This window comes from Lates calcarifer, linkage group LG6 (genome assembly GCF_001640805.2).
Source record: "Lates calcarifer isolate ASB-BC8 linkage group LG6, TLL_Latcal_v3, whole genome shotgun sequence".
Taxonomy (NCBI): Eukaryota; Metazoa; Chordata; class Actinopteri; family Centropomidae; genus Lates; species Lates calcarifer.
In genome coordinates this window covers 24,442,995-24,455,960 of record NC_066838.1, presented here as the reverse complement: position 1 = coordinate 24,455,960, position 12,966 = coordinate 24,442,995, and the positions used below count along the sequence as shown (strand labels likewise).

General features: G+C 46.0%; 2 protein-coding genes across 2 annotated transcripts; one reads left to right on the top strand and one right to left on the bottom strand.

Annotated features, from left to right (window-relative positions):
- The first annotated feature begins 293 nt into the window (after positions 1–293).
- On the top strand, positions 294–5,198 carry gpr182 (G protein-coupled receptor 182). The gene is given in 3 exon segments (XM_018675827.2): positions 294–3,013; positions 3,629–4,327; positions 4,329–5,198. Coding segments are annotated over 2 exon segments (1,095 nt in total). The 5' UTR covers positions 294–3,013; positions 3,629–3,631; the 3' UTR covers positions 4,728–5,198.
- Positions 5,199–5,642: 444 nt separating this feature from the next.
- Positions 5,643–12,004, bottom strand: LOC108883000 (zinc finger and BTB domain-containing protein 39). Its single transcript, XM_018675828.2, is given in 7 exon segments — positions 5,643–7,673; positions 7,675–8,121; positions 8,123–8,335; positions 9,375–9,566; positions 9,568–9,735; positions 9,818–11,116; positions 11,881–12,004. Coding segments are annotated over 6 exon segments (2,604 nt in total). The 5' UTR covers positions 11,081–11,116; positions 11,881–12,004; the 3' UTR covers positions 5,643–7,352.
- Positions 12,005–12,966: the final 962 nt, after the last annotated feature.

The following is a 12,966-nucleotide window of genomic DNA, read 5'->3' as shown; positions in this document are numbered from 1 at the left end:
ATTACTTCCTCCAACACTGAAAGTCACAAAATAACACAAACTAACTAACTGATGGAGGAAGGGGTATTCCAGCAGCTCCAGCTTTCTGCTTGGTAAAATTACTGTTTTTGTCAATGGAGTTTGGTAGTGATATATAGCGATGTTTCTGGTTGGATTCCTCAACAGATTCATTTAAATTACTTGCAGTATCCCTGAATTTGTCCAGTACGTGGTAGGTCAGAGGTGTTTTGCAGGTCAGAATACCAGGTAACCTATAGTTTTTTTTTCTAGTCTTAGATAACAACATGGTGAGGGTCAGGGACTGCTTTTTGTCTCACACGTTCCAGAAGACACTTTTCTGCTGACCGGTTCCTTCCTGTCTCATCAGAGGGAGACAGAAGTTGCTGACTGGTTCCTCCTGGTTTCACTAGAAACTGAACGGACACGCACAATAGGACTCGGACAGGATGGAGCAGCGAGACAGAAGGAGGGGAGTCGTTGAAGGAGGACAAAGTGCTGATGATCCCGGAGAAAGAGAGAGAGAGGCAGTAGTGGGAACGTCACGGCCAAAGAGCAGAACTCCTTTATCAGTGCGAATTGTGGCCAACACAAACTTTCCTGCGCTTGCTCCTGTTTTTGACGCTGACCTCCGCCGTGACCTCAGCAAGTTCAGAAAAACCCCCGTCCACCATCTGTTTTTAACGTTGAATCCCAAACTCCTGTCGTCCCTGCTCCTGTCTCAGTTCAGTGGAACCACATCAGCTCAGGCTCAAGTGTTGAAATAACGTCATAATAAGGATGTGTATGTATGTGTGTACGTCCAGGTTAAAGAGCCCCCTTCCCCCGTCGAGGTCGATGTGCCCCCAGGCTTCCCACCTCCTCTTATACTCTGCCCATGCCCCACAGCAGAGCAGGGAATGCGGGTGCTTCCTGGCATTGTTCTCCTGCTATGTGGTGCCTGTTTTGCACACATGCTGGATCATGTGAGGTAATCCTGAGTTAATGATGGTAAAAGTAACGTGTGAGTAAAAGTACCACACAACACACACTTCAAGGCTTCCTCCAGCACCAAACTCCATTCACAAAAACAGCAATTTTACAGAGAGGAACACAGGTAGCTGCTGGAGTACTGCTGCCTCAGTTGGTTAGTTTGTAAAGGATCTGATTACTTCATCCAACAGTGAAAGTCACACAATAACACAAACAAACTAACCAATAGAGGCAGAGGTATTCCAGCAGCTCCTGTGTTCTGCTGGGTAAAATTCCTGTTTTTGTCAATGGAGTCTGGTAGTGATATATAGGGGTTCCTTCTGTTTCCGTTATCATTCATTTTTAGACAAAAACATGAGAACATTTGATCCCAGAATCAAAAATACCAGAGTTAGTTTTAGTTAAACCAGAAACATCGCTATGTGTCAGCACCAGACTCCATTGACAAAAACAGGAATTTTACTAGGTAGAACACAGGAGCTGCTGGAACACCACTGCCTCCAATCTGTTAGTTTTTGACTTGTGTAAAGGTTTTAAATACTTCTTCCAAAAAGGAAAGTCACAGAATAATGCAAACAAACTAACTGATGGAGGCAGAGGTATTCCAGCAACTCCCGTTTTCTGCTCAGTAAAATTACTGTTTTTGTCAGTGGAGTCTGGTAGTGATATATAGCAATGTTTCTGGTTAAACAAAAAGGGTTTTACTCTTTAATAAAAAGGTCTATCTCTGTAGGAATCCTATCAATGATCACTTCTACCTTTTAATTAACCAGAAACATTGCTATACATGTCTACCAGACTCTGTTAACAAAAACAGGAATTTTACTGAACAGAATATGGGAGTTACTGAAATACCTCTGCCTCTATTAGTTAGTTTGTTTGTGTTACTGTGTGACTTTCGGGGTTTGAAGAAGTATTCTGATCTTTTACACAAATGCACTGTCAGATCGAGGCAGCGGTATTACAGCAACTCCTGTGTTTTGCTCTGTAGAATTCCAGTTTTTTTGAATGGAGTTTGGTGGCGATGTATAGGGATGTTTCTCATGCTGGAGGAAACGTGGATCAACACAGGTGAACCACGCCCACATATGGTATTCATGTGTTGGTCATGCACTCACGTGTTCTGCCTTTTCAGAATAAGATTGATCCTCAAGGAAATTTTTCAGAATCAGAATCATTTTTATTGTCAAGTAAGTTCACACATATGAGGAATTTGTCTCCGTATATTGGTGCCAAACTGATAATAATGTAAAGTGTAACATAAATAAATTAGATTAGAAATATTGACAATAATACAACAACATGTTAAGTATATAAAAAACAGTTATTGAATTTAATTGTAAGAATAAGAAGCTGTACAGATGATAGAGGTTTGTATGAACACAGTTTCCAAATGCGTACCATTTGTATAGACACTGTCAAATATGTCCTATGGAAGCCTATGGGGGACAATATTAATGTGATAATGTAATGGTGCTTAAATCCAAGTGTAATGACCCCATTCTAGTCCTCATGTTTATGTTTCCCCCCCCTACATTTTTATTTTTCCCCTGTTAGATGGTCATAGATAGTTAAATTAAAAGTTGAATAAAAGACAAAAATATCTTAAAAGCAAAGAGCAGCAGGGGAGAAAGTGTCAGGATGGAAACTCTTGGTTGTTTGAAGTAACTTAATGTGTTTATACAAGGTCCCCCCCCCCCCGACTATTAGATCTAAAGTTTAGGAAACACCTTTATGTTTGACCATGTTTTTTTCCAACCATAATTAACTCACTCAACTCTTTAACTGCATGTGTGTGGGCGTCTCTGGACTTCTGTACCATCCCACTGCTCGCTGAGGATGTCCTGTTGGATCAGTGTGTGTGTGTTAATGAGAGGTGGGAGGGTTAGAAACTCTCAGCTGCTTGATTGCTCAGATAGTCCTGAACATTAGAGCTGGAAGGAGTCATCTTGGCGTCTGCAGAAAACCCGACAAGAAAGACGACAAGGCCTCCAGAGGGACCTGCCCCCCTCTTCATCGCCAGTGCCATCATCACCACGACGAGGTACGATTAAAGTCCAGTTTTATACTTTATTTTTTAGAAATCTTAAACTCTGCCGTTAATGTGGAGAGAAGAGGGGGAAAAAAACCTGTTGACTCACCTAAAAAAAGAAATGTTTGAGGCCTTTTGTGGCTCTGGAGAAAGCTGTGTGTGAGTGAGTATTGAATGGGTGGTTGTGTTGCATTGTGGGTAATGTAGGCACCAGGTTTTGCCAAGGAGGAAGAATGTTAAACTTAAAAAAACACAAAAACTGATGGAGCAGAGTAGAAGACTGATTGATGATTGATCGACTGATCAGCTGAACAACTATGCACAAAATCAGGAAGTGTGACTTTAATTATAAACGAATACAACAGCACCTCAACATGAAACGTTTCCTCGCTGTGATTTAAATGTTGCAGGGTTGTGAAATTGCCTTTAATAATCTGTTGTGGTTTTAGTATCCACCTCTCAAAGGCATTTCAGCCCAGCACGTCTGCCACCCTCCTCCTCCTCCTCCTCCTCCTCCTCCTCCTGTGTTTCTGTTATGTAACGCCTGAAAACATAATCAGATTAACCCCAAAGTAAATCTAAACTCTGTCCAGATATGAAACAGTTTTCCTTTGCTTCTCACTCCAGACCATGAGCGCCCACGAGCACAACCACTCGCTGGACTACCACAATGGCACGCCGTGGTTCGTCTACGAGTGCACCATCCAGCTGGACGCCGACTACCGCCGCATCGCCCTCTTCCTCCTCTACCTGTTCATCTTCATGGTGGGGCTGCTGGAGAACGCGCTGGTCGTGTGGGTGAACTGGCGCCGGCGCCACTCAGGCAACGGCGTCCTGTTCTGCGTCATCAACGTGAGCCTGTCGGACCTGATGGTGATCGTGATCCTGCCTTTCTTCATGATGGAGGTGACCATGGACAAGGTTTGGCTGTGGGGTCGCTTCCTCTGCAAGGTCACCAACCTCATCTACGTGGTCAACTTCTACAGCAGCTCCTTCTTCCTCGCCTTCATGACCCTGGAGCGCTACCTGTCCCTGGCGAGGCCTACGTTCCCGCCGCTGTTCCCCGTGGTGGGCCGGCGGCGGTGGGTGCTCTGCGGCGGCCTCTGGGTGTTCTCCTTTTTCCTGGCGCTGATGGAGAACGTCCATGTGGATCTCCTGGAGTGGGACGAGCCCGGCTGCTACATGCTGCCCGAGTACAGCTACACCGAGTGGTTCGTCTCCGTCGCTTTCCTCTGCCTGGTCTTCCAGTTCCTGGGCCCAGCCACCGTCATCATCACCTGCAACGTGCTGATCGCTCGGGCGGTTCGGACGGCGCCGGACGTGCAGGGGCGGCAGGGACGTGTGGCTGGTGCACGTGTACTCCCTGGTGTTCGTCCTGTGCTGGCTGCCCTACCACCTGGTCATGTTCCTGATGATCATAGACGACATCGACCCTTACATCTTCAGCTGCAACACAGTGGAGGTCCTCTACTTCTCCTTCAGCGTTGTGCAGGGCCTGTCGCTTTTCCACTGCGTCGCCAACCCCATCCTCTACAACTTCCTCAGCAAGAGCTTCCGCAACAACCTCATCAACACGGTGGTGACCTGCATACCTAGAGAGGGGACCGTGGACCAGGCGGGAGCAGGGAACCAGCCCGCTGGCGCTGCGAACGGGGGCGGGGGAGACCTGGGGAAGCAGCGCAAGTTGAGTAACGCCAGCACGAGCCAGTCTGACATCGGATCATAAGAAGATGAGACAGGAAGCTAAGACAGAACTGAATCCAGAACTGAGTCTTGGTGCTTCAGAAAACCAGAGGCATCACGTCACTCTGGTCTTAAGACTCGTTGACGAGGGAGCTCACCAACACCTTCCTCTCATAACCCACTTCCTGTTTATTTCATCATGTATCTGATCAGTTTTAAACCAAGGAGGAAGGCAGGAAATGTTTGGCTTTTTTTTTCCTTCCCTCCCTCCCCTAAGCTGCTCAACTCCCACAGGAACTCGTGCCAACGTCTTAAAATTTCATGGCACAGGGGAAGAACAGCGCCACGCCACACCAGGAATGTGTGTAAACAAATCTGCTGTCTGTCCAGTAAATGAAAATGTAACTGAGTAGTCTTATTCCGCAAACACTACAGATAAATTATAGCTCGCGTTTATCTGTTTCTGGATGCCGCTGTAGTCTGTTAAAACACAATAAAACTCCCTCAAACACTGTTTCTATCCATCTGAGGTGGAAAGCCTGAGTCGAAACCTGTAGGGGTGTGTCTGTGTGTGTGTGTGTGTGTGGAAGCTTAACGTGTTTATTTTACTTTTGCTGTTCTTGCACTTGGCTATCTCCCCCCTCTCGCCAGTTGCTGTTGATCTTTATTACATTTACTTCCATTTCTCTCTCCATCTGGAATGTGTCACGCTGAACGTTTTTAAACGATAAGAAGACAAGAGAAAAAGGAAGAGGGGGGGCTGTCAGTCCACAGATGGCACAATGGCAGGAAGAGACAGGGCTTTAAAAGGGGGCAAAGGTCACGAGCCCCTGGAAGCAGATTTCTGCAAGTTCATCACTGAAATTCTGATGATGGATGGGTTTTGTGGTACAGGACATTGTACAGGGTCCAAAACATTTAAAAAAGTAAATAATTCAAAGGATGGTAACAGTCTTCCTAGAGGCATTTATTTTATTTTATTCTGTCAAAAAAACAATATTGAAAAAATAATAAATAATTGCACTGTCATCATAAATATGAGGTAAGACACAAAGATGCGATGGGCACTTAAATATCATGTTTCTACAGCACAATATGCTTCAGATCCTCTCAACACAGCATGTATGTGACTAAATGGCATTTTTCTGAGAGCATTCATAAAGACGCCTCATGTTTTTTATTTTTTATTTTTTTTACAATAATAGACGGATGTTACGTCGTATCTACGGAGTGGGAAAAAATGAAACTTTTAAAAGACGTAAAAAATCTGATTGTGTGAAAATAGTGACTGCAAATATAGGAAAATAATTTCTATGCTACAATGAGGTGCTACTTTAATAACAGTGTAATTATCAGTCACTGACATTAAAAACCTATCCTGATGCTCGGAGGATTGCTCAGGTATTTTTGAGCCTTTAACTCATGTTTTTAGGTTTAAACGGTTTGACAGAGAAAAAAAAATCTAAAGTGCTCGTTAGACTGTTATTTTAAGTTTCTGACAACATTATGGAGAGGATTCTTACAGGGATAGAGCTTTTTATTACAGAGTAAAATCCTTTTTTTGACCAGAAACATCCTTATGTGTCAGTGCCAGACTGCCATTGACAAAAAGAGGAATTTTACAGAGCAGAACGACAGGGAGTTGTGAGAATAATGCTGTCTCCATCAGTTAGTTTATTTATGTTATTGTGTGGTACCTTCATTTATGTAAATGATCTGAATACATCTTTCATCACTGAAACTCACACAATAACACAAACAAACAAAGAGACAGAAACACTGGTAGCCAGCAGCTCCTGTGTTCTGCTCGATTAAATTCCTCTTTTTGTTAATGGAGTTTGGTACTGACATAAAGCGATGTTTCTGGCTAAACAAAAAGGATCTTACTCTTTAATAAAAAGGTCTATCTGTGTAGGAATCCTCTCCATAATGTTGTCAGACACTTAGATTGTTATTATAAGTCTGTCAGTGGCCAAAAAAAACCAAAAAACACTTTAATGGACGTACTTTGACGTGGACAGATGCACTGATTCCAAAGACTCTCTGAATCATTTACACCTAAAAACATTTTTAAAAAATACCAGTTATCCTTCAAGTTACAAAGATACAGACTTGATTGGATTTGATATAAGCAGAATACTGCATGACAGTCAACAATCCACCAGCCTCCCTTTCTTTTCACTGACACAGAACATGATACACTGCCACCAAGTGGCTTCTTTTTTTATCTTAGTTCAAAGAGACTAAACCTCCCAACAGGTTTACTCAGTGAACAGCATCTGACAGATAAGTCCACTACATTCTAAAAGTCTAAGTCTATAACAGAGCTATAGATTAAAGAAGAAGTCTGATTGATAGTCGTTTTGAGTCATTTTAAGAAGCAGATATTCCAAATATTCTCTGATTTAAACTTCTCAGATTTGAGAATCAGCTGCTTTTTTCATTATAAACTGAACATCTTTGGACAAAATTAATAATTTTAAGCTGCCACTTTGACTTCTGAGCAACTGTGCCAGATAATTTCTTAAAAGCTACTGACATTTTACCGACTCAACTATTAACTGATAATAAAAGTAATTGTTAGTTGCGGCCCTAGTCTATTATACGCAGTATATGGTCCACGACAACCAGACACAGAGTTAGTGTCAGAGAGAGGGAGAGGGTACGATCAGGTGTCCACAGTGGGCAGCGGTTCTTTCGAGTGATCGTTGTACATGAAGGTCTGCTCGATGTTGAAGTCCGGCGGCAGGTGGTCCTTGTGGAGCTCCATGTGTGACGACACCAGCTTCAGGGTGGAGAAGTAAAGGCCGCAGACGGTGCAGCGGTACATGAGGGCGCCGGCGTGCGTCTTCAGGTGGCAGATCATGGTGGAGCGGCCCCTGAAGAACCGCAGGCAGACTTTGCACTGGTAGGGTTTCTCCCCCGTGTGGATGCGGAGGTGATAGGTGAACTCCCCCGAGTGGGCGAAGCGTTTGCCGCAGTAGCGACATCCGGTACCATTTCCCACGGACGCCCGCCGCCCCATTTCCCCCGTCCTGCCCCGAGCTCCCGTTGGTCAGGACCCCCGAGGACAAGCTGTGCGCCGGCCCCTGGAAAAACTTATCCGGGATGCTGAAGCCCATCCCCAGACCCAGGTTGCTCATTTTAACGAGGCTGCTGACGTCCCGTGGAGACGAGGAGGAGCAGGAGGACGGAGGGCACTCCAGAGACTGGTCGGCTTTACGTTTGCCTAACCAGCCCTGACCCCCGACACCTCCTCCCCCGCTCCCCAGGGACTCGTTGGTGTGCAGGCTGAGGTGGTACTGAAAGGCCGACGAGGAGCGGAAAGTCTGCGGGCAGAGGAAGCAATGCAGCTCCTCCACCCCCGCCATATCACCACCTCCTCCTCCTCCTCCATCTGCCCTGTAAGCCCTCAGCACAGACCGCTCCCTCTCCTTTCGCTGCCGCCTCCTCGGCATGCACAGCCATGTGTCTGTCCAGGTGGGGGCGCTCCACGAAGCAGCGGGCGCAGTGCGGGCAGGTGAAGACTGGCAGCGAGAGGTGGGCGAGGGCGTGCCACAGCAGGGAGCAGAGGGAGAGCTGGGGGAGGTGACACACTCCACAGCTCAGGCTCTGAGGACACACATGGCTCAGCAGGTGGTCTTTGACGGTCTGAGACAAACAGGAAGCAAAGGTGAGAATCCCAGAAGGTAACAACAACAAATCAACTCACGATTCAGTTTGATACCCTCACAATACATCTAAGAATATATTTAACGAAGAAAGAATGAAAACAAACTAAGTTCTTATTGATTCCTTCTTGGTGTAAGTTTCTTATCTCAAATCTCGGTGCCACAAAACTTAGTTTCTTATTGTAAATAAATTCCTTTCTTATTCTGCAGACTACAGGACAAAAGACTATATCCTTTCCCCTGAAACTTAGGTTTAAAAATGGAGGTTGTCTTATTTTTTAGGACGTTTACGTTGATTCTTTTTAAATGGAGCGAGTACCAGGGTAACTACGTTTTTTAGTGTTTTATTGAAGGTTGTTTGTAGCCTTGTTATGTTGCTAAGCTAGCAAATGTTGTCAGTTCGTGTACAGTGACTTTTTCAGGGTTAATCAGCCTTATAAGTCTGGCTAGTTCAGTTTAACCTGCAGGAGGAGTTCACAGCGTCTCCCGACGTCTTTACTGTAGAAATGAAACGAGGGGAAAATCTGTCAAACAGCTGAAAGTTACAGCTGTTACAGATGATGAATCTGAAAAATATTAACTGTCAGAGGAAATAATTCAGAGAGGAAATAAGAGTGAGAGAGAGAGGGGTCACTCTACGTCAGCTGATTAGTGGTCACTTGGAAAACAAACTGTCTCCAGAACCTGAAGCAGCCAGATTCTGCTGCTCAGAGGCTGAGGGAGGATGATAAAACTGCAGCCTCAAATCTGTTTAAAACTTGTTTTTTCTGTGTTATTTTCTACGGGGCAACCACTCACAGAAATGTAAAGGATTACTTCAGGTCTCAACATACTGCATCTTTTGGGGGCTGCAGTTTGTGATGCTTTGGTTTTACATTACGTTGAAAGTGTTTGTATTATTTTGTCCACCCTATTCTCATCAGTGAGTGTAGGCTAAATAACAGAAACACCTGTCTGCAGCCTCACTACCTGTTGTTGTTTTGCCTGTAGCCTACAAAGCTTTTCAGGCTGCCACCAACCTGGAAATCTTTGCTGAGGGTTTTGCTGCACACAGCACACTGCAGCTCGGAGCTGAGGCCCTGGCCGCCGTTGGTCAGCGCCCCCTGCGGTATAGTGTAAGCGGAGGATGTCTGGCGGTGGTGACGCAGCAGCTTGTTCTGGCTGCAGAACTGCAGGTGACACATGTCGCAGGTGAAGAGCTGCACCCCGACGATGTGAGAGGGAGTGGGAGATAGCGGCAGCATGGTCCGGGAACGAGGCCCCGCACACCCTGCACAGCCCCAGCTCCGTCAGGTGGGCCTCGGCGTGTCTTCTGACGGCTGCCGGGTCCGCTGGGAGAGGCGCCGCACAGGCTTTACAAGACAGCATGTCTCCTGTCACCTGGAGGAGCGAGCAATGTTATTTCTGCTGTGTCTACTCTGTGCGAAAGTTTGAGGAAAAACACGACAAACATGGACGTTACCTGGGTGCTGGAGTTCTGTCCCTCGCCGTTCTCCACGCACACAAGGTCGTCCTCGTCATCTTCTTCATCTCCCTCCTCCATGAAGTTCTCGTCGTCGCTCAGCTCGATGATCTCGCCTGCCAGCTGCCTCCACTGCTCCTCCTCTGTCCCATCCATTTCTCCGTTACTCTGCAGAGCCTCCCTCTCCTCCTCGTTCTCTCCCTCCTCCACCTCTCTGAACATCAGCCCGCTGTCCCTCTGCAGGTCCACCACACCGCCCTCCACCGCTCCGACCTGCAGGCTATCGAGGGGCTCTCCTGAGGATGACGTCGGGGCACAGGCCTCGGCTCCGAGCTGAGCCGAAGAGTCCGGGAAGGAGCAGGAGTTGGACGGAGCGGAGTCGGAGACCATTTGTCCATCTCTGTTGCCTTCCTCACAGCTGCCTCCCGCCTCCTCCTCCTCCTCCTCCAGCCCCTGCTCAGTCTTTAGCTGGAGCACAGGACCAGGAGGCAGCACGCCGTCGCTCTGACCGGAGTGGCTGCTGCTGGTTAAAAGATGCCCTCCTGGTAGCTGATGATCTGCTGCCATCCGCCCGTAGCCGATATGAGACTGGACGTCTTCTGTCTTCAGGTCCAGAGACAGAGCCCCCGTGTGGGCCTCCCGGCTGGCCCTGGCTGCCCTGGCTTGGAAGAGAGGTGAGGGTGGAGCGGCAGCAGGAGTGGGAGCAGCAGACGGACCGGCCGACGAAGACAGAGACGAGCAGGAAGCGGCGGACGAACACACAGACGACGCGGATACAGAAGCGGCGTTTACAGCAGCCACTGTGGAAGCAGCAGCGACCATACCAGAGTCCAGGGGGAGGTCTCCAGGGCTGCTGGCTTTACAGTTTGCAGACACAGACGCCTGCAGGTCTGGGAAGATGGCGTGACAGGCCCTCACCAGCTCGCTGACACCAAGCCGCTCAGCCAGCTCGTACAGCACCCCAACATCTATGAGATCAGTCAGGATCTCCCCCGTGTAGACGAACGTCAGCACCTTCTCAAAGTTGGCCGGGGAGATAAACTCCAGAGAGAAGGCGGCGGCGGCAGTGGTTGACGAGGCTGAAGCCCGGGCAAACAGGTTGCGAAAGTACGTCCCTGCGCAGGCCAGCACCGCACGGTGAGCTGCAAACGTGCGGTTTCCGACCTGCAGGAACACATCGCAGTAACGACGTGACTGGCGGCAGCGATTGAGCTCGGAGAGAAGGCTGGCAGCGTGGCCGGGACCCTGCAGCCGGATCCTCATCCCTGCTGCTGCAGCTCCTGGTGCGCTACAGTCGAACTGCAGGAGGAGACAAGACAGCCGTTAGAGCAGAACAGAAACCTGACAATGTTTTCTTCCTTGTGTATAGTCTCAACTCTGTTTCGTTTACAGTCAGTTTAATATAAGACAGAAAATGCAGGAAGTCTTATTTTGGACAGAAGTGATGCACACTGGACATTTTGCACAAAAAAATAGCTTTAAAGATAATCAGTTAATTCGATTATTCTTCAGTCAATCCACTAATCGACTAACAGTCTAATCGCTATGACTCTACTCCAAAACACAGAACAGTTTTAGGCTGTTCAGACACCATTACAAGGCTTTAATAACGAGAAATTCATATGTCATTCTGGTGGCTTTTTTTTTTTTGGCTGATTAATAGAAATAATAAAATATTTGATTAATAGTGAAGTGAAATGTTAAGAAAATAATCTTCACAACAAACGTTTGTCACTCTCTGCTTTCAGACACACACACGTGATGTTATCATTCTACACACCGGTACATGTTTATTTTTCAATAAATTGATTAGTATTAAAAGAATATAAATCACAGTGATGAGTAAAGCTGAGTGTAAACTGTCAAACATCAGCATTTCTGTGTTTAAGGAAGCTACATCGGTGTTTTTCTTCCGCTGCATGTGTTTTATTCTCTGAATTTTAGCAGCTAATGAAGCCAGTTTTAACTCTGCTCAGTCAACAGCTAAATCACACACATTTTTACACGTTCATTCGCTTCAAATTCATCTTATTGTTTCGGTTTATATCGTTACTGTTTCTTACCCATTGACAGATGTTTGCAGCCGGTGAATAATCCTGTGTTTATCTTCTGTTTTTAAGAGGGACTCCGGCGGTTCTCGTCTACGAACTGTACATTTTACATTTCACATCCCCCTTCTCACCCGCCGTCGCGCTTTCGTGACGTGTGTCAACAAAGCACGTGATGACGTCTCCCCCTACAGGGCGAGCGAGTCACTGCAGCGGGAAGGAGTCAGACAATTAAAGAGGAAGAGAAGTATTCAGATCTTTTACTTCAGTTAAAGTAGAGGTACCACAGAGTAGAATACTCTGTTTACAAGTAAATGTCATGTATTTAAAATCCTACTCAAGTAAAAGTGCAAAAGTACTTTCAGCAAATTTATTTAATTAACTTTATTTGACTGCATTTGTTGACCCTAATAAACTGACATATTATATTATATTATATTATATTATATTATATTATATTATTAACCAAAGTTAATATGAAGGTTTTATCTTTGTACAAAATTTAATTTCAACCCCTCTTAACAGTTGTCAGCACTATTAAAAAGGCCTGTACCACTTGGACTGTTCCCCCCACCCTTCTCAGAGTGGCACGTTCCAGTTCGCTGTTGAGGAGACGGTTATTCGGAGTTCGACTAATTAGCATTGGTAATTAGTCGAGTTCATGTATCAGGTGTTATCGTCCTTTGGCTTTGGTGTTGTGTGCGTCCGCTGACCTGTGAGTATTTTAAGATTAATTTTAAATCGGCTGCATAAAGTCTGACATGTTAACTAGCAGTTTCTATTCGCCTCATTAGCTAACTGAGCTATCTTACTTAATAAAAGCAAAAATGCTCCCTAGTTAACCAGTTGGAGCGTCTTTTGACTTTTCTAGTTAACTAGGAAGGCCACAACTGTTTATTAATTAACCAGTGAAAGCCAAAATGCTCACTAAATATTAGCTGCACGAAATGCTAATGAGGAGGTGGGGGGAGCAAACGAATAGACTGGGGCTTCCTATTGGCTCTTTAGTTCAAAAGAAAAACTGCCAACCAATCAGGACTCAGGATTTTGTCAATATCCCGCCCTCTTCATCTCTGTGTTGCGCACTAGTTAGCATGTTAG